This window comes from Cuculus canorus, chromosome 2 (assembly GCF_017976375.1).
Source record: "Cuculus canorus isolate bCucCan1 chromosome 2, bCucCan1.pri, whole genome shotgun sequence".
Lineage (NCBI taxonomy): Eukaryota > Metazoa > Chordata > Aves > Cuculiformes > Cuculidae > Cuculus > Cuculus canorus.
In genome coordinates this window covers 10,807,528-10,828,071 of record NC_071402.1, presented here as the reverse complement: position 1 = coordinate 10,828,071, position 20,544 = coordinate 10,807,528, and the positions used below count along the sequence as shown (strand labels likewise).

The 20,544-nt window shown below is 37.4% G+C and overlaps 1 protein-coding gene and 1 long non-coding RNA gene across 3 annotated transcripts in view; one reads left to right on the top strand and one right to left on the bottom strand.

Annotated features, from left to right (window-relative positions):
* Positions 1–637: 637 nt before the first annotated feature.
* The window catches only part of ADCY8 (adenylate cyclase 8), a 121,697-nt gene continuing 101,790 nt past the window's right edge, over positions 638–20,544 (bottom strand). For both annotated transcript variants that reach the window (XM_054059704.1, XM_009560039.2), the window contains 6 exons: positions 20,036–20,117; positions 14,549–14,707; positions 10,079–10,225; positions 5,020–5,112; positions 2,637–2,751; positions 638–1,125 (listed from right to left, as the gene is read on the bottom strand). In XM_054059704.1, the coding sequence (XP_053915679.1) occupies positions 638–1,125; positions 2,637–2,751; positions 5,020–5,112; positions 10,079–10,225; positions 14,549–14,707; positions 20,036–20,117 (1,084 nt within the window). The remainder of the gene's footprint in view (positions 1,126–2,636; positions 2,752–5,019; positions 5,113–10,078; positions 10,226–14,548; positions 14,708–20,035; positions 20,118–20,544) is intronic.
* LOC128851369 (uncharacterized) lies at positions 14,724–20,028 on the top strand. Its single transcript, XR_008448731.1, has 3 exons — positions 14,724–16,442; positions 19,278–19,368; positions 19,703–20,028. It is a non-coding gene; the product is annotated as an uncharacterized LOC128851369 (long non-coding RNA).

Below are 20,544 nucleotides of genomic sequence, written 5' to 3'. Positions count from 1 at the left end.
ATCTGTCTACAGTGCAGTCATCTGCTGGTGAGGTGGACACGTTAGGCTATTTTAAGAGCCAACAGTCAGTGGACTCAATGGAATCAGTGAGTTTAGGGCAAGATCCATCTCTTCTGTCTCCCAAATCCTTACATCTGGGCAGGCAGCACACCTGAAAATCCTTTGGCTGTGTTGACTAGCTTCTCCCTGGCCCTTATGGGGACCAGGAAATTAATTTAAAAGAATAGAAGTTTACTTGAAGACATCTAAATGTGAGAAGAAGGTACTCAATCTCCTTATGCCTTTACTTTGACCTGAAAAGTGTGGACAGTGTTCCCTCCTTTCCCCATCATTAACTTCCTACCCAATTTATGTTCTAAGTCCCTCCAGTTAGAAGTTTATTCTTGCCCTTTTCTGCAGGTAGCTGGTGGAGTGTAGTGGTGGCCCGCAGCTACTGTGTCTGGACACTCAGGTTAACCACAACTCGGGGCAGAGATGCTGCCACCATTTGTTAAAATGTAGGGATTTGAATTGCATTGAAATATCACACCAGAAAATAATCAGACTTCTTCTAAAAAAAATTAAACCTTTTTATTTTTATATTTATTTTTATATATAAAAGAAATACAAAAAAAAAAGAACACAAACAAAATGCTGATTATGGCAATTCAGTTTTGTCAGCCCCCTCTGCCTGGGCTGCTGCCTCAGATCCACCAGGAGTGAGCAAAGTCCTCCGGTTATAATGTCCTTTTATGATTCCAGAGTTATTGTTCTCATTAAGGATTTGCTTCTGTTTTTGCCTGTTAAGAGACTGTACAAGTCCTAATACAACAGCTGCTAATGAATACTGTCCAGTCAGTTTTCTTGGTTGTAAGATTAAAGGATTTGGTTGAACTCTTCCTAGAAGAAAATATGTTTTGATTTTTCCTTCCTGTTCACTGATACCTTTGACATAAATCTCTCCTCGGTAGTCGAAGGCAAATCCCCGGTCCTTCAGGATCAGATACGTTTCTTCAGGCACTTGTATTCTGTCACTAACACCTGTGCTGTCCATTCGACTTGCTAAGTTAACCGTTTTGCCCCAGATATCATACTGGGGTTTCTTAGCACCGATAACTCCTGCTACAACAGAGCCATGGCTAATCCCTGTTAAATAAAAATAAAATAAAATTGAGAAGGGGTAGCCAGTTAGAGAAGAATGATTGAAACCATATTTGCACTTGAACAGAGGAAGTTTGGTTCAGACACACTTATCTCTAAGCTTAAGGAAAAGATGATTATACAAAGAAAGTAAGAAAAAAACCCCAGAAAAGCTAGAATATATGAAAAGTGATATCCACAGTTATTTTACAGGATGCTCATCTCAGTGAAACGGCAGTAGTTAAGTGTCATCTGTATTCTGCACACTGTTGCCAAAGCTCCTGCAAAGTGATTCTTGTGTAGTAAGAAAGATCTCTCTGGAAGGATCTTTCTGGGTCAATGCTTGTTGAAGGTAACCTTGCTAGTGCTATACAGTCAAGAAATTACATTGTTACATTCCATTAAATGAAAATGTTGAAGTATTCTATGAAGTTATTGGAAGACTGTTTCTTGTAAGATTGTTGCATAGATTCAAGACAAGCAATAATATAAAAGAGAATATTTTTTTCCAAAGCAATGTTTTTAGAATACTTTTAGTGATAGTGAAAGGTTCATCTTAGGGAAACAGATGTTAGTTTTTTTAGATTTTTTTTTAAAGAATTGTTTTTAAAATTTGTGATAGAAATTATTTCCAAATGGTATTGCATTCATGCACTATTCTTGCATTCTTTGCAAGTGATCCACACTTAAAAAGAGTGGATGCATGTTCCGTGAAAAATCTTGGGAAATGAGAGTTTTCTGTTCAAAACCGTTAGGAAGTGTGGATCACAGATAGCACTGCTGCAACCTTCCATGCTGTGACTGATGAATGTACTTCAGCTTTTTTTTTTTTTTACAGCAGGGTGGTCTATAAAGGACATATTTCTCCTGGGTAGTTTTGGGTTTTGACCAGCGATCCTATCAGCATGAGAAGCCATCAGATCAGGTCCTGCCACGTGCCATTTATTCAGGCCATCTTTTCATGTCCCATCCTACTATCCCTCCAGGATAACCCACCAAGGATAATAGCTTTCCTATCATAACAATTTAGAGCTGATGCCACTGGAACAGGTCAGGTCAGAATGGAATTCAATTTTTATGCAAAACCAACGTACTACAGATAGGGTTTAGGATAAGCTACTATTACACCTTTACTGAAGAAACATCTAAAACAGAGAAATTAATTAGGGACTGTGCAGGCCAGTATCAGGCTTGGGGTTAGGTTTAGGCTATCCATTTCACTTTTTGTGTTATACCTATGGTCTCTTGGCTATACTTGCTAAAGACAGTATCTTAATTATGTATTCACATTTCACTTAAACTTTGAGCTTCTGCAGTCCTTAAATCTGATATTTTGCAAACAGAATATTTCTTACTTCCAACTTTGTTTGGCACCAAGTCAATTTGAAAATGGTGGGTACAGTGTTTGGAGTCTTTTAAATTATACGTGTTCTTGCAATGCTCCTGGAATGCTCTTACAGAGTTGGATCCTTGCAGTTAAAATCATACTTTAATTCTCATGTCTGAACTATGCTTACCAATACGGAGTTCAAAGTTGTTAAATGAATGCTTGTTGATCTCTTGTATGCTTTCATTCAGAGCTATGGAGAAGTCAGCCAGAGCACACAAATGCCCCCATTTGTCTTCACATTGCTGAGGAGTAAGTTATAGACCAAGATGTTAGAAAGGGTTTGTAATTTGCCCGGCTCCCACCCACCCCTAGCAAGTGCCAAGTATCTGAATTTAGAATTTGTAAATAGAGTCTCAAAGTATCAGATCGAATAGAAGTAGGGTATTATTAATGGTAACACTTCTCATTTGTATTACAACACCTGTATATCTGGATACAGACAAGCTTGAATTACTACAGAAAGTAATTTTCTGTCAATAGTGTGACAATCATGGGAATTAATAAGGCATATGAAATCTATCTAAGGTTGAGAAAGAAAGTATAGAGAGGACTAAGCTATCTTAGGTGTAAGGGACAAAAACTCGTGAGAACCAGGGATGACCAATGTAAGCAAGAATTAGACTGAAAGAACTGAAAGATAATTCTTTGCTGAAACTGCTACCCAGGAAAATTCCAGTGCTCTCAGGATGGAATAGTGACACGAACAGTAGGGCAAGCCAGGCAACCTGGAACAGGTTAAGTGGGAGAGAAAAGGCTATTCTGTAGGTTATTAATGGCCACTTCTTAGAGCAGACAAGTCACTCCTTATTCCTTCCTCTGGGCTCCCATTCCTGTAGGGCAGTCAATATTTAGATGGGGACTGGAAGGGGGTTTTGATCTTCCCAGAACATCAAAAGAGCATATGTTGGGGCAGAGACTATCAAGGGAGGACAGTGAAGTAGGGAATAGACATGGTTTGTGTCTGATAATGGTATGATGTCATCTCATCTATTCTGAGATCAGGTAATTCTTTCATCAAACAAATTTCCAGTCCATAGCAATTGCAAGACCCCGCTATGGGTCATGCAGTCCAGCCCTTTGCAATTTTCATCATCCTCAGTGTTTAATCCTGAACATAAACATCTTCCTGGCATCGCCCTGTTCTGTTCACACTGTGCTCAGTCCTTGTCCTCAGACTTGTTCAGTTCACAGTGTGCCAGCCTCCCTCAGAACCCCACACCTTCTAGATGCTGACAAGATAATAGACATTTGTTTATAAAGTGTATTTAAAACATAAATAAAATTTCTTTAGGCTATTATACTTCAAGGAAAGGGATGAGTTAATTTGTCTTGAAAATACAGAAAAGATTTTTTCCATTTGAATTTTTACCTACACCAAAAGTCAAAAGAGTTGCAAGGAGCTATGTAACTATATCCAGCTACCTCCCTAAAACTCAATCCTTCTTTTCTCGTCTCTGCACAGAAGCATTTTCAGTTGGAGCAAACAAAAATCTCATGCATGCCTAATTTTGTGGATTTTTAGCTATCAGCATCACTTGTTACTCTGTAGGTGGGAGATGCTCAGTTAGTTATACTTCACGTGTTTTGCAATGTATTCTAAACAAACAATGGGAATTCTTTTTATTATAAAGCTCATGTTAATCTGGCTTCTGCCTTTCTGGCAGTTGCAGTCAACAAGGGCTGATCTGATTCCCACTCTGGGGGTGATCTGGGGCAGCACACCCTTTTTTGTGCTGCTCTTCCTTGGAGAGAGACAATAGTTGCCAAGCAAGACAGATTTCAACAACAGCTGAGTTCTCCCTAGATGTATTGTGGAGCTTTACCTTAATCCTTTGGAGACCCCACTGTCAGGCATGTACTTGGGTGTAATTATCAATTGATTTCTGTCTAACTTTTCTGAGGTTAAGGGCTATGACTATGAATGTAATCTCTGTGGCTGATTTTTTTTTTTTTTTTCCCAGCTTTATTTGCACCTCTGGAATGAGGGCAGCATGCAGACTTCAGGCTTTGTGATGGTCTTTGGTTGAACTTTATTTTTGATGTGTAGTTTATCATGCTGTCTGAAGATGTAAAGCTACATAACCACAAAAATGTTTAAAGGCAACCTTGCACTTGCATAAGTATTCTGTCAGTTAATAGATCCTCCGTTTTTGTAGATTATTGGAAGCTGTCAGCCAGATTCCAGTCTGAGTTACGGTGGTATCTTTAGCTTGTGTCCAAATATATAGATAGACCTGCTCTAGATTCACACCAGTGTGATTGAAAGGAGATTTTTTTTCTGTCTTATAATTCTAAATTTGAGGAAAGAATCCATATGGTTCTTGTTCTGGGCACAAGATGACATTTCAATTCATCAAGTAGTACAACTGTTGTCTGCAAGAAGCCCCAAATGTCTGTTTTTTTAAGCAAAGACAGCTCTATGAATATCAGAAGGATAACACTAATATTCTCTAATATTAATGATGGAATGCACTAGAAGTTTTGTTTCTTAAAGAACATTATTCTCTTACCTGTTTTTCAGGTGATAATCCTGACACGGCCATGTATGTGCTGCCAATTGTTTTAATTTTTTCAATATCTTGAAATCTCTCTTCACCTAGTAACTAACAAATATATAAAAAACACTATTACTTTTCTAATTCTTAATGCAGAATGTTTGTACAGATATCAAAATGAATCATTATATTCACAGTAACTTCCAGTCAGGTTCTGGGGCATACTGAGCTGGGACTCTTTGCAACATCATCTACTCAGAGGGTACATTCAAGATAAATCCTGCTGTGTTCTGTAAATCCTGCTGTCCTCTGTAAAGCTGTTTGGTAAATCACATAATAGGTCATATAAGACATTCATATTCCAGCCTAACTCAAATGCATGTGAGTTTTGTGTTTCCTGAGATATAATAATTGAAAATTATTGAAGACAGCCTCTCTGTGTATGTATGAATGAATACAAGTAGACTTGACCCCTTAAAAGTGTTCCTGAATCTCTTTTCAAGGAATTCAGCTTACAAATTAAGGGCTACTACAAGAACAAGTCAGGTGGAGCGGAGTGGGAGTAGCAATTTGGTCCCTATTCCAAGTCTGTATGCAGAACTCTATCAATGACAATAGAGCTTTTTGTTAGATGTGGGCATGTACCACCTCATCAGTGTTAAAAAATGTGTATTGCTGATTTTAAAACCAAAATACCCTGGGAAACTTCATGATAACTAGTATAGTGTCTAATAAATGTAGGCGTCATTATTGTTAAGCAGTCATGCAAATAGGAATATATTACACAGAGAAAAGAAATTTCAGACTTTCAGTTCTAAAAATTCAAGTTATTTGGGATTTAAATAAAAAAAAAATTCTTGCTGTAGTCAGGACAAATTTTAATGAAAATATCTCCCCTTTTTATACGCTGTTATGGATTCTTTTCCCATATTGTGTGTTTGACTTTCCTGTCAATTAAAAACTAAAGGGATTATCTCATTTACAAAGAAAGACATACCAAAGGCATAATATGAAATATCGCCCGCCATTGAACTAACGACAGTATGTCAGCCGGAGAGCCAGGGTCTTGGAAGCTTTGCTTGTTCATGTACAGATATTGCACCATCTGTCTCTAATGGGAGGCTGCACAGCACTGCACGCAGGGAATACAAAGCCATATGGTTAATGGCTCTCTTTCAAGTCAGGAAAGTCCAAAAACTTGACCTGATCCTCATTTTTCTCTGAACTGCCAGAAAAGCCCGTTGTCTACATTTCCCTCTTACAAGAGCAGCTCTCCCAACTGCTTTCTTAAATAAAAAGATCATTTCTTGTAGTTCTGCTTTTGTGAGCAGTCTGAGAGCACCAGGTGTGTGGGCAAGAGAAGAAACTAATATTGGTTATAAACAGCCTGTATTTTCATTTCCAGATGGTTGCTAGAAGCAACAGCAAACAACATACTAATTTCAAATGTATGATAAATATCTCTTTTAATGACCCTTTAAAAGAAAGAAAGAGAGAAAGAACCTAATTTGTGTAAGGCAATTTAAAAGACATAATCTCAATTCATCTTGTTTTCTTCTCATTCATTATTGTTTCCAAATCTCTATTTTCGCCTGTTTTGTCCAGTCTGTTAAATAGCTGTTTTCCTTCTTCAAATAATGGTTTATTTACCAGTTACTTTATTCATGCATGGCAGTATGACGGATTTTCATATTGGAGAAAGATATTGCAACTCAATCCTACATCAGCTACTATTTGTTATGACATTTTAAATAGACTTGCTAATTTGCCAAGATAGTCCAGGAAACATTTTCAAACACTAGAATGTGGCTGGTATCTGAAAAACAACTAGTGGCTTGATGTTGTAATTCACCTACAGCCAAGGTTTTATGGAGTTCAGACCCTGGGCTGTACACGTGCAATGAAACGTGTACAAAGTAGTATAAAAGGGAATATTCCAGGACACGACACACAAGTGCAAAATAATCAGTGAAGTCTGAAAGCAGGATCTTGTGTTTGCCAAAACCTCTATTTGTGGCAACATAATATATTAAAGTCTGTTGTCATAAACACCATGTAAATCACTGCAGGATAAATAAAATGAGAGAGAAAAAGAGCCTATGAACTAGAACGTTCTGATTAAAGCACAAATCCCAAATGTAACATCACTAAAATATATAAATGATAGATTAAAAAGGCTAGGAAGACTATTACAGTCTGTAAAATAATTCCTTCAGGACTCCTAATCTTCAGAAGAAAGTTTCAATGTTATTTTTTTTTGGTGAAACACCTCTAACAGTGGGAGTTTAGCCCTATATGTGTCTTAAGACCACAGTCATATAAAAATGGGTAATTAGGAAAGTAGATTTGCAATGTTCATGTTTGTTTTGATGTATGAGCTGTTCCTGTCAGCACCTCTGTGCTTGAGTACAAACCAGGAAATTATATATAGTTGTATTCTGTAACAATGCTGTACGTCAAATTAAAAAAAATATAAAAAGCTCCTCCTTTTTTTTTTTTTTTTTCCCAGTTCAGAAGCCAACAACTGCCAATCTGCCTCAGTCTCCAGAAAGCCTAAATAATTTGGAAATCAACAGATTTGTGAACACTCAGTGAATAAAAATTCTGAATAAAGGCTGGGATTTGAGAAGAGTCAATCACCTTCTCCCCAAGACTGATTTTTGGAGCATGTTCCCCCAGCTCCCTATGAAAGTCCACTCACAACCCAACTCTTTTGTGGACTCCTACTCTGTGCAGATGTTGGTGGCAGCTTCTGTTCCACTATCCAGTCTTTTTTGTTTGACTGTCTAAAACAGATGCATTACCTGGAAAACAAAATAACAGATCTAGCTAGTAAGCCTTCTATTTTGCAGTAACAAGGAAACTCTTCTACATAGAAGTAAATTGCCCAAAACTCCTTTCCATTCATCTATCACATTTTTCCAAACTAGGTCGATTTGTGATTTTACTGCTGCTCTCATTCAGAAACGTCTTCCTGGCCTTATGGATACAACATCCTACTACTATTACCTATTTAAGGAAAGCAGGGGACTCACAGGGTTGAATCTGATTCGAGTTTAGGAGCTCAATTAATTTATTTAAACATAGATATCTAGTGTCATTTAGAGCATGCTTCAATGAAAAAACCTCCAATGATTTGCACCAGAACATTATGAGTTCTCTAACATTGCGCTATGGGACCTGGCGATCCCATGTATGTGTCTCAAAGGTGGTTCCTTGTCCATGGGTAGGATTAATCATGTCAGCTGTCCTGCCTGGCATATGACCTTTCAAACTGCTTAGACAGAGTAAACTAATGGAATGGCCATACTGGAAGTAGGTTAGCAGTCAGCAGGGGATCACATAATTTCATTTACTACCCGTCCTGAGAACATATCTATTATTCAACTAAACATGTCTGGGACATAATACAGTCCCTAATTAGGTCCTTTATTGATTACAGAGCAGGTGTTAGGGGCCTAAATGTAATATTGTGTTAGGGCTTTTGATGAAAACCTTGTCTTCAGTAATTGCCATGCCAGCAATGGAATTTTGTTGTGAAGATTATATGAACGTGCATGACAAAATATCTTAAATTAATTCATAGCAACAGGCTTTGCATTAAGCTTTAGCCATCATCATTTTAATCAGATCTGGAAAGAAAAACAAAACTATTAATCAAGAAGCATGCTGACAGCTGTGCAACTTCTCAGAGATAAGAGGCAGGTATTTATACCTATAGAGAAAGCAATGCTTAGCAGGTGACAGATCTGTCCTCATGGGTGAATAGCAGTGTTTTCTAGTAAAAATGCACAAGGATGCATCCCCTGTGAATTCTTCTATTTCCTGCTAGTAATTTTAGTATCTGACCAATTATATGGATAAACTCTCAATTTCTTTGTCTCTCAGAGTTTGGTAATTTTAACCCTCTTCCAGTTTTTCTGAACTACCACTCTATGAACATTCCACATGCAGAGGCCCGGCATGAAGCAGGATAAAGATGCAGTGAAGACCTTGAACTGGGCTCATATTTGGGTTCTTGCTTCTGGCATGGGGACATGTATCTTTGTTTTAAAAAAAATGCAGGAAACTCAGCTACACCTTTGTGCCTTTGTTTTCCACTTATGAAATGAAGATAGCATAACTTCTACCAGAAGAGAAAATTAAAAATAAATTAAATAAATTCTTCAAAAAATTCTGAGAAGACTAAGGTGCTTGCTGCTTAGAATGGAATTTAAAAAAAATAAAAAAATATTTTTTCTTTTTCTCAGCCTTATGTCTTCCATTTTTATGTTTTCCTCCAGTAACCTGGAGATCTTTTCTTTTGAAAACAAAAAAGCCAACAAAGACTCTAAGCTAGATTATCAAAGTAAGACAGATGTTTCAAGTAGGGCTGGGGTAGAAGCAAATAAATTAAAACAAAAACCCAGCAGTTCTCAAATCTTCACTCAGTTGTGTTCTAAACCCTGAAAAGGCCTGAACTCTGCCAACACTTTAGTTTTCTGAAAAAAAGTTTTCTGTATGCTTAATCTATTGGTGGAATTGTGGTCCAGATGCAAAGACTAAGTATGCCTTCTCGACTCTTTTCCAGACAAGTCTCCTCAGTTAATATGTCACCACTTTTCATCCTCTACTCAACATTTGATTCTAAGCTGTGTGCTTCACTTTTAACATGACACTTGAAATTTGTTGAGTCCATTCAACCAATGTTGAACTACAACAAACTTTATCTGTTTGGATTTAGACCACTGTTTACAGAACAATTGTGAATATCTTCATTGTTCTTTCTTCTACAGAACTAAGGCCTGTTCTACTTCTAGATACACTGGTGCAGATTATGTTGTTACTTATGTATGTTTATACTCAAGTAATTATTGATTTTGGACTCTATCTCACCATGTCATTCAAACCAATGTTTGGTAAGACTAAGTGCGAAAAGTAAAACAGGCAATTGTAATAGTAACTGGAGTAAAAAAAACAGATAATTTTTGGAAGCAGAATTTTTACTAAATTTGATTATTTAGGATGACATCTTTGCTATTTGGGAACTCATTGTTTAAGCTTTATCAGATTTTTCTCTAGAAACTGCTGTTACCTCATCAAAGTCAGCAATGATTTCATTCAGTAAGCGCAGACATTCTACTCCTTGGTTATTCATCTCGGTCTGGGAATAGAAGTCAGCAAATCCAGGAATAGAAGCAAACATCACACCGACAGCATCATAGGACTGAGAGTATAATTCCTAAAAAAACAGTGAAGTTAAAGTGGTAATATAGGTAAGAAAACTTAATTTGCTGTGATTAAAATAGGTTTCTTAGTTTTTCTGTGCATTATACCTTAATATGTGAGGTTAACATTTGTATAGTAAGAGTTGGACAGTACGATAGGAGGAGGCTGACAATTCTCATGTTTTTATCATGGCTTGTATGCAGAGTTTGCCCTTTCTTTGAAAGTCTGCTCTTTCTGATTCTGAGGTCTGGGGACTACACCAGCAAAAGATGTAATATATTTTTTTCAGTTTGATTTATATGTGGAACCACTTGAAGAGATGAAGTTTCATTTGCAAGTATTTATACCAGAGAATCAAACACTATTAGGCAAGTAAAAGTAACCTAATAATTATTACTTATTATTGTTTAAGTCTGTTTCATAAATGTTTGCATTTGACAGTGTATTTTTAAATTTCTTGATTAACAAGGATCAGTTGTTGTCCCAATCTACAACAAGGGCAGCTTGGTTGACCCCAGTTAACTACAAGCCTGTTAGTCTCACTTCAGTGACAGGTAAGATTATGGAGGAGTTTATTTTGGGAACTACTAAAAAGCACCTGAAAGAAAAACACAGTCATTGGTCCCAGTCAGCACAGATTTATAAAGGGGAGGTCCTAACTGACAAACTTAATTTCCTCCTATGACCCACCTAGTTGACCGAGGAAAACCTGTTGATGTAATCTTTCTGGATTTCAGCAAGGCCTTTGATACTGTCTCTCACAGTATCCTCCTAAACAAAATGTCTAGCATACAGCTGGATAAACAGATAATGCGGTGGGTGAACAACTGGCTGATGGATCAGGCTCAAAACATCATAGTGAATGGCACTACATCAGGCTGGTGACCAGTCACTAGCAGGGCTCCACAGGGATCAATCTTAGGACCAGTACTCTTCAATATCTTCCTAAATTACCTGGATGCAGGACTTGAAGGTTTACTAACCTTTACTACACTCTTGAGGGTAAAGAGACCCTGCAGAAGGATCTAGACAAATAGGAAAGCTGGGCAATCACCAACCATGTAAAGTTTAACAAGGGCAAGCACCAGGTTTTGTAACTGGGACACGGCAACCCTGGATATACATACAGACTGAGGAGCGAGAGGCTGGAGAGCAGTCTTGCGGAAAGGGATCTGGGAGTTCTAGTTGACAACAAGCTGAACATGAGCCAACGGTATGCCCTGGCAGCCAAGAGGGCCAACTGTGTCCTGGGTGCATCAAGCATGGCATTGCTAGCTGGTTGAAGGAGGTGATTGTCCTGCTCTACTCTGCACTGGTGCAGCCCCACCTCGAGCATTGTGTGCAGTTTTGGGCACCACTGTATAAAAAGGATATAAAGCTACTGGGGAGTGTCCAGAGGAGGGCTACAAAGTTGGTGAAGGTTCTAGAAGAGAAGTCTTAGGAGGAGTCACTTGGTATGTTCAGTCTGGAGAAGAGGAGACTGAGGGGGGACCTCATAGCAGTTTACTGCTTCCTCACAAGGGAAGGAGGAAGAGCTGGCACTGATCTCTTGTCTCTGGTGACCAATGATAGGAACCAAGAGGATGGCAGAAAGATGTGCCAGGAGAGGTTTAGGTTGAATATTAGGAGAAGGTTCTTCACTTAGAGGGTGGTGGAACACTGGAACTGCTCCCCAAGGAAGTAGTCATTGTGCCAAGCCCAATTCAATGCACTCAGACAAATGGTGTAAATTTTTGTGCTATCCTATGCAGGGATGGGAGTTGGACTCAATGATCCTTGTGGGTTCCTTCAAACTCAGTTTGCTCTGTGTGATTCAGATGGGACCATTTAAAATGGCTAATATGACCTCTTTGTAAAGATTCCTCTCAGTCACCACATTTTCTGGTGGATACTTTGTACTTCACACTGCAGCTCCTTACTAGTTTATTTATTCACAGGTTTTCAGAGACCCCTTACTCTGGTAAACTCTGGCTCATTCTCCTAAGGTGATATGGAGCCATTTGGTTGACTGGTTTGGGAAGAAGTTTTACCCAATGGTGAATACTTTAATTTCTGTTCTGGAACTTCTCTCATAACATTCTGACCTAGACTAGTTGCTTCTCAATGTTCTCATTAGTGTGCTCTAGGAAATGTTAGTGTATTGCTCTCATGATAAAAGGACTTACCGCTGGATGCCATACACCTAATCTGAAGATGTCAGGCTCCTCTTCCTTCATCCTGCTTCTGCCTAGAAAAGCATCCTGAACTTTGCTATGCTGCTAATGTTGCTACTTATCTACAGTCTTTAACAATGCATCTAAAGTAAAAGTGGGAAAATTCAACAGGTTTCCAAAAACACTGCAAAGCCTTGATTGAGAAGAAAGATGATTGATTCATATCCTGTCCTTCCACTTTCTTTCACTGAAGAACATCTGCAGGGTCATGTAAGCAATACTCTAAGGACACTCCTATTCCCTTTCATAGGTATAGAGAGAAGTAATACACACATTAGCTCAAACATGCTTATGGAAGACTAGTCAATGTGCACTGGGAGAAGCATATATACATTTAGGCATAATTTTTCCTCAGATTGTGAAGACAGAAAATGACTGGCTGAGCCTTCAGCTGCTCAGCTTTTCTATTTTTGGTAACAAGCATCAAGACAGAAATAATAGACCCATGAGAAAACGTTTGCGGTACACATTTGGGAATTCATTTTTTTGAGAACCAAGAAATTAACTTAATGGGCAGACTTGAACTACAGGATTGATTGTACTGAAATCTGGTAGATGTTACAGCTAGTCGGCTCATGCATAAATCATCCCCAAGTACAGTCACTCTGGAAATTGCCTTACAAGAAGAAAGGGTGGTGGAATTGAATTCAGTGGCAAATTATTGAATCATCAGCAGTGATCCATGGGGCATCTGTTTGCTTTTGAAGATTATTATGCATGTGAGTGTATGTGAATGAATGTGTAAGAGAGGACATGTATTCCCTGAAAATCCATAACGCAGATATGCCAGAATCCAGTCATGGTTGGTGTTGGGGTCTACTCCATTTGGAATTAAGAATTCTAAACTTGTTGCTTTCACACACAGACATTTTCTCATGTACAGAACTATGTTTTTTATGGCTGTTTAATACCCATAGAGTATAAATTCCTCAAGAGGCTGATTTCTAAAGTGATTTTCCTTGTAGCTTCTCGCTGTGTTTTCTTCCCTAGGTGATATTTGAAATCGCATATTCAGAACACAATGATTCCTCATCATGCACCCTAATTCATCTGGCTACATCTATTTCCAAAACGTAGAGTCAGAAAAGAGTAGCCTCGGTTCCTTTTTGCTGCACAGTGAATAGATATGTCAGTGCTTGCAGCCTGAGTCGTGTAACATCTGTAACCTCTTCATTATAAAAGATAATTCCAGTATTACATGAGAAAATTTCAGTTTCATCACACAATAGCCTTTATTCACAGATAATATTATAATATGTCTATAATATTATAATACTGTCTTAAGAGTATCCAGAGAGTCCATTATCAACCTTTTATTTTTGTACTACACACTTTAGGAACACAACCACCAACTGTTTCTGAAGAGGGTTTTTCATTAACTGCCCCAAAAAGGCAATTCAGGGACAATATGAAATGAAAAAAAATATTCTCTTGGAGCTAAAGATGTGAGATATTTAGGCATATTGCAGGCTTTTGCACAAATTTCTTCCATAATTAGGAATACTATACTTTCATAGACTCATAGGTTGGAAGGGACCTCTGAAGCTCATCTAACACACTTCCCACTTGAAGCAGGGATGATAAGGTCAAGCGTCTCATGGCCCTGTTCTGTTATGGGTTGAATATCTGCAAGACTGGAAATTTCACTACCTCTCTGAGCCCTGATGCAATGACCACTTTCTAGAGGATTTTTTCCCCCTAGTATCTAAGTGGGATTTTTCTTCCTGCAACTTATGTTATTATCCTTTGTCCTTCCACTTACACATTGGGAAGAGTTTGGCTCTGTTGTCTCTCTAAACACTCACTAGTTGAATACAATGTGATCATCTTTCAGACTTAACTCTAATCATCTTGATGACCCTCTGCTAGACTTGCTCTAGTAGATCCATGTGTCTCCTACTGGTGAGCCTGAACCTGGAAATACTACTCCACATGTGGTCCTAGAAATGCAAAACTCTTTACTTTAAAACACTTTTTTTTTTTTTTAATGTGGATCAGATATCAAATATTGGCAGTATTTGCGTTATGAATCCTACAGAGAACTAAGTTCCATCAATTTCCTAACATATCTGCTTTTCTTTTGCTGATTAGACAAAATAATCAGAAATAAAATTGATACATACTTCATTATCCCGATCCTTCTCCAGGAAGTGACGGGCAACATGACTGGGTAAAATATTTCGTAGCATGTTTTCATTGTGCTCCCTTAATTCCTTCATTTCATTGATTTCTTCTTTTGCTTGAACACGCCACAGAAAATCCAACCTTGCTGTGTATTCAAGCTGTAGTTCCAGAAAGGAAAAAAAAGACAAAAATAAAATCTGACAAGATAAGAATAGACATGGTGGCGGGCTGGTCCTGCTCTGTAACTGCCTTTAGTTCTGCTGAAGATCTTTGACTCTGATAGAATTAAATTTCATTGCCAGAAAAATGGTTTGTTTCTTTGCCTTGTGTACGGAGTCTTGGAGTAATCTCGAGTGAAAGAATGCTTGCTATATTACTGGTATGGTCATTGGCTAGAAAATGTCACAAAATTATTTTCCTTGTAAACACCTCTATATTAGTTAAAGAACGGAATAAAATAAGAGATAAAGGAATTGAAAGGTATTGGTATGAAATAAATATGTTCCCCTTGTCATATCTTTTCAAATGAAAGGAGTTTCTTTAGAAATGAGCACAAGGTTCATTCTAAACACTTTGTTGAGACAGTTTAGTTCTCAAGGATGACTGTCTTTCAGAAAAACAAAATTTAACAGCCTGACATACTGCCAAAGAGGACTTTCAAATCTATGGCACAAAAGTGAGGTATTTCTACTGCTGGGACATGCTCTTATTTGCAGTTTAAGTCTTCTAAAAGACAGTGAAAGTTATGCTGTTTGATAGCCACTCAAGTAATCTGTTCCTGATGCATTGTGGATCCAGAGTCTGCAGTCACAATTTAGTATGTGCGCAGAGGAAGTGCCTCATAGCCTCAGCTACAACCCAGAGTTAAATCATTCTCATTGCTGTGTGTGTATAGGGCAAAAGAAAGTTTCCTACATAACCCTGCTTATATATGCATATATATGTAGTATGTGATTTTATACATACATATATATATATATAAATGCACATTTACATGTATATATAAATGGCAACTCTCTGCTAGCTGAAGCAGGGAACATGCTGAACCATCATTTTGTGTGCCTGAGAGACACGTGTGTATCAGCACATGGACAAGACCAATGCTGCCAGAACTTCTGGGTGCGTTGCACTGATGCTATGTTTTAATCAGACCTTAAGTTGCACAAGAGGTGACTTGTTAATCTACAACCTTATTGAAAATGATGGAGGTGTATCTGTGTGCAGTAGACTGAAAGAGAAAATATATTTGTAAGGTTTGAGATACTCTAACTAATCAAATACCCAGCAGAAAAGCATATTATCCAGCAAATTGATGAATTTCACAATTGGAGAGACACAAAATGGCTTGCCAAAAGGTGCTGTGATTAAGAAAGTTGTTGGGTTATAATTCATGTACCAAGCTGAACAGCAAACCTGCTCTGTGTGGGAGTAAATAAGAAAGGGTTTGAGCATTGTTTAGTGACTCAGCTTGTCCACATTTTTCATCATCAGCAGTGACCAATAGCAAAATGTTCAGAAGAAAATGCAAAGTACCTTACAAGGGACCTTGATAGGTTGACTGTACTCAAGGGAGTTTCCCTTCCTAAAAGCTAAAAGTGACCCTGGCTTGATATAAACCTCCAAAGCTTGTATGTAAGTTAGCAGTGATTGGCTTCCCCTATGGGTGCTACTGACACATTTATAAATGAATAATCTCTTCGCTGTTTGTGATATACTGATATTCCATCTTGTGACTATTCCCTAAATTAACTGCACCAAAAAAATCTGTCAGGTGAAAGTATTTTTAAATCATGTTTTTCAACTTTTTTTTCAGTTCCGTTTCCTCTTTCTTTTGTGCTAAAAGACAGAGCCCATACCAGATCTGACTTTTATCTCTACCAGCTGACTGAGAAGGTAAGAATGACTATAATTTTGCAAGAAGTTCTAAAGGTATTTTGCAGATTGGCTTGGAGCAGGAACTGCTGGTGGATTGAGTTTTTATGCTTCAGATACTTAATGCCACTACAATAAGAGCTTTGCAGAAAAATGTAGTACAGTTTTTCACAGGTGATTTTTTATGCCACTGTGCAGGAAAATTTCACCTCTCAGGTAATCTTTACATTTTAGATATTTTCATCCTTATTATTTATAATCATGATGTAGCATAAAATATTTTTCTTGCATCATCGGTGGACAACTGAGATGACACTGTCAGTGCAGAGTGAGGTTTGAAATAATTTTAAGAAGGTGCTCTGCTTAGTCCTGGTATTTTTTAAAATTAATGAAATTGTAGGATTTAGTTTTGGGTTTCTTTTTTGATTTTATAAAGAAATGTTCCTGGGCATAGTAGTGCCAATAAAAATGATTGTCTGCAACCTAAAACTTGAAATGTCTGGGTTTCCTTGCCCTGACACGTAGCTCTACAAAACACCCCTGATTCCAGTAGTGAATGAAGAAATCAGTGGAGAAGTATTACACAGAAAGCCTAACACTACTTATGTCCTCTAAACACTCTACAACCGAACCTCTCTGCAGACAATTGCCAGATATAAGGAAAGCACAAGGTAAGAATCAGGGTTGAAGGAGCAGAGTATTCTTTAGAGAAGGAGGGAAGATGATTTACTTCCCAAAGTGACACTTTAAACCACCAAAATCAGTTTAACTCCAGGCAAAACAAGCAATGTCTTTTCCTTACTACACAAATACCTGAATAGAGAAAGCATAACAAAGCTACCTGAAGCATAATAGCAGAATGAGGTATGTCTCTTCCTCTCTTTTTCTCTTTTTAAATGGAAAAATCTCCTCTTTGCATTTCCTCATTTCTCCTCTTTTCCTCAAGTATTAAGAAGTTTCAGAGGGTCATGTATCTTGTAGATAAATTGCTGTGTAGGAATGTCAGTCCTTCCTTTCTTCCAACAAAACTCTATAGAGATAAGCTATAGCTCTGACAGGAAGAGATTATTAGGCACATAGGTGTCCATGCCTTCCCTGTCAAAGTTCAAGTCTTCCTTTGCGCCAAAGAGCCCCAGAAGCATAGGAACAAATCAGTCAGTCGGTCTACATGTCCCTATACCAGAACACTCACCTGGTCTAGGCAACTTCTACATTCAGATCTATACTCTAAAAGAAACTATAAGGGATTTTGTGCTCTGTTTTACTCATATTTTGATTAAGTAATTTATGTTTTTACAAAACAGTCTACTTAACTGATTAAAAAGATGAAGCAGTAAATGAACATTTACAACAGAATAAGTTTAGTCTCAAAATTATTCACAATTCTGTTGTGCTTTTTCTCAAGTTTAGTTTGTAGAAATGCTGCTGTAAAAAGTGTATTACTCCTGTTATGAAGAAGTACATCTAGATAAAACTTTATTTCTAATTAGTCTATATAACCTGATTGCAAGTAACAGTAACACTGCTATTTTTAATTATGAGTTTAGCACCAGAAACCTTTGAGATTTATTGGCTGAAGTACAGGTAAGATTTTAAGAAAGCTCTGAGTCTGATTAGACAGTCTCACACAACTTTTTCTTGAATTTAAATTAAAATTCTGGGTGCAAAAGTTGGAATTACTCTAAATTATGGTGGATAAAGAAAAATAGTTAGTTGTTTAGAAATTAAAGGTCCGTAAGCTTGGTCTTGTCAAAATCTTTTTTTTTTTTTTTGGTAAATCCATCTAGAATGAAGGAATTTTTAAGCTATTCTACTTCAGAATACTTTTGCAGGTTGTATGAAGCAAAGCTGTGCTGGATGATGACTTTATTGGATTTATTGTGGTCTCCATCAATTCTGAGTATTGAAGTGATTTTTTTTTTTTTTAATTGCTCTGGGCAAAATTTTTACATATGTTTTCAGTTTCTATTTATACCTTTAGATTAACTCTATAAGAGGAAATCAACAATACAAGGAAATGCTCGTGGACACTGCTGTTGGATATTGTTAAATTGATAGAGTGGCCCTATGAATTGTTTGGCATAACATGAAAGACTTAATATACCTCAGGGAACAGTTCAAGGCTAGTTTGAGTGCAGCCACCCTGTTCTATGAGACATGGAATATTTAATAGAATGGATTAACATGAAATATTTGATAAGCTTAGGTAGAAGAGAAACACTCAAAATTGTCATCCTGAAGAGCATTGCCTGGATGCTGCCTAATCTTTACTCTACCTAAACTCTTTCAGTTTCCTTTCTTAGTACTTACTGTCACTGTAGGCCATTCCCAACCTTTGCATATGCTAAGGATCATTGGGAATATTATAAGGCTTATCACAAATTTGAGATATTCAGTTCTTATTTGTTGCATATTTGTCTTAAGTGAGCTTTATGTCTTGATAAATATTTTGCAAAGTACATTTTCTCTCAAACTTAATTGCGAACACAAAGCTCATTTCATTCCTTGCTTTCCCTACTAACTTATTCCTCATTTCCTCAAAAAAAAAGATAAAAAGGGATAGGATCAGAAGCATATTTAGTCTCGCCTTCCTTTTGCTCTCCTGTGGAAGGAATGGAGCCTGTAGGTACCTGCACAGCTTATAGAGTTATTGTAATACTGTAATAGAGTGTATAATACTGTATTATTCATCACAGCAACATTCCTCTCTTATTGCCTCACTCAAATTAGGATCAAGGTATTAATCAGCTTAATGCTCTTGAAAAGAAAATCTTTAAGTAAGTTGAACATGTAAGAATATCTAAAGGCAATTGTGGTTGCTATTTCCTTTAATGCAGTGGTCCTATTTGCTTTTAGGTGAACAGAAGCTGTGTAAAGTCAGCGTGTTTGACATATAGCAGCCTAGAGATTGCCAGTCAGAAGCAATGGAGAAAACACCCTGCTTTAGGTGGGTTTTACTCAGTGTATTTATTCTTTTAAATTTTAATTTTTCATGGTTCACTGTCCATGTGCACTATGCACAGATTCTTGAAATGGCTGGTTTCTCAGTTCTTCCTTGAGGGTAACAACCCAACCTCCAAGACCACTAAATCCTGGTTACAATCTAAGTCTATGTGAAACAATTCTTTTTGAATGATCCACAACCAAAAGAAGTTAGTGTTGGTACTTAAGTGCAAATTTTCCTCATTTCCTGAAATGTGATGTTTTTCCTTTATGAGCATACTAAGTTATTTCACAGGAGATTTATTACTTACTGTTTGTTATTCCCTTTCTCATTCTAGTTTTATGCCTACTCAAGAGCACTGAAGCATTCAGACGCCACTGAAATTGTGCATATATCTAAGATAAATTAAGTCCTACTTGTTCCTTCAATTTCTATTAGAAGATGCAATGTAACTTGCATATAGCTGAATATAATATTGCATGTGTTCTTAGAGAATGTTTGGCAATGTCAGATGTGGCCTTTCTTTAATCAGGTTCTACATGTGGTTTATTAAATTGTTAAAGGTCATATGCTCAAGTGGATAAAAAGGCAGTTGATATTTTGAAAGTAATTGTCACATCCTGCAATTGCGAATGATATAGGGAATGGGTAAAGCAAATGTTTGCATTACCTGTTGACCATGATAAAATACAGCTAAAAGGAACATTGCCATCAGTAGTAAAGATGCCTCCTTTGTACCCAGGAAGTCTGTGCTGGAAAAAATCCAAAGTAAAATACAGTTATTGATTTGTCAGTATTGTAATTGTTCAGAATTTTCATTTCATAATCTACACTGGTACTTTTTTGTTGTTCTTTAAAAAATTCTCTGTATTTGAAAATTTTACTTGACAATAATCAGTTCAAGAGAGCAATAGTGTAACTTGATTGCACACTGTTTGGAGACACGTATTAAGCAACTAAATTGTAGCCTACAGTACTAACACAGAAGGTGATGATCTTTCTCTTTAAAATGTGATGTGCAAGCTGTGTGTCAGTCCTTCTCTTTTTCTAGGAGGTTGGTAAGCAACCATGAATATCACAGTCCCTGCGGAGTAGAGGAGGTGGAACCTGGATGGGGAAAGATTGAGGCTGGAGCTGGGAAAGAGGAAGTTCTGATTGTGAAAATAAAAGCCCAGAGAA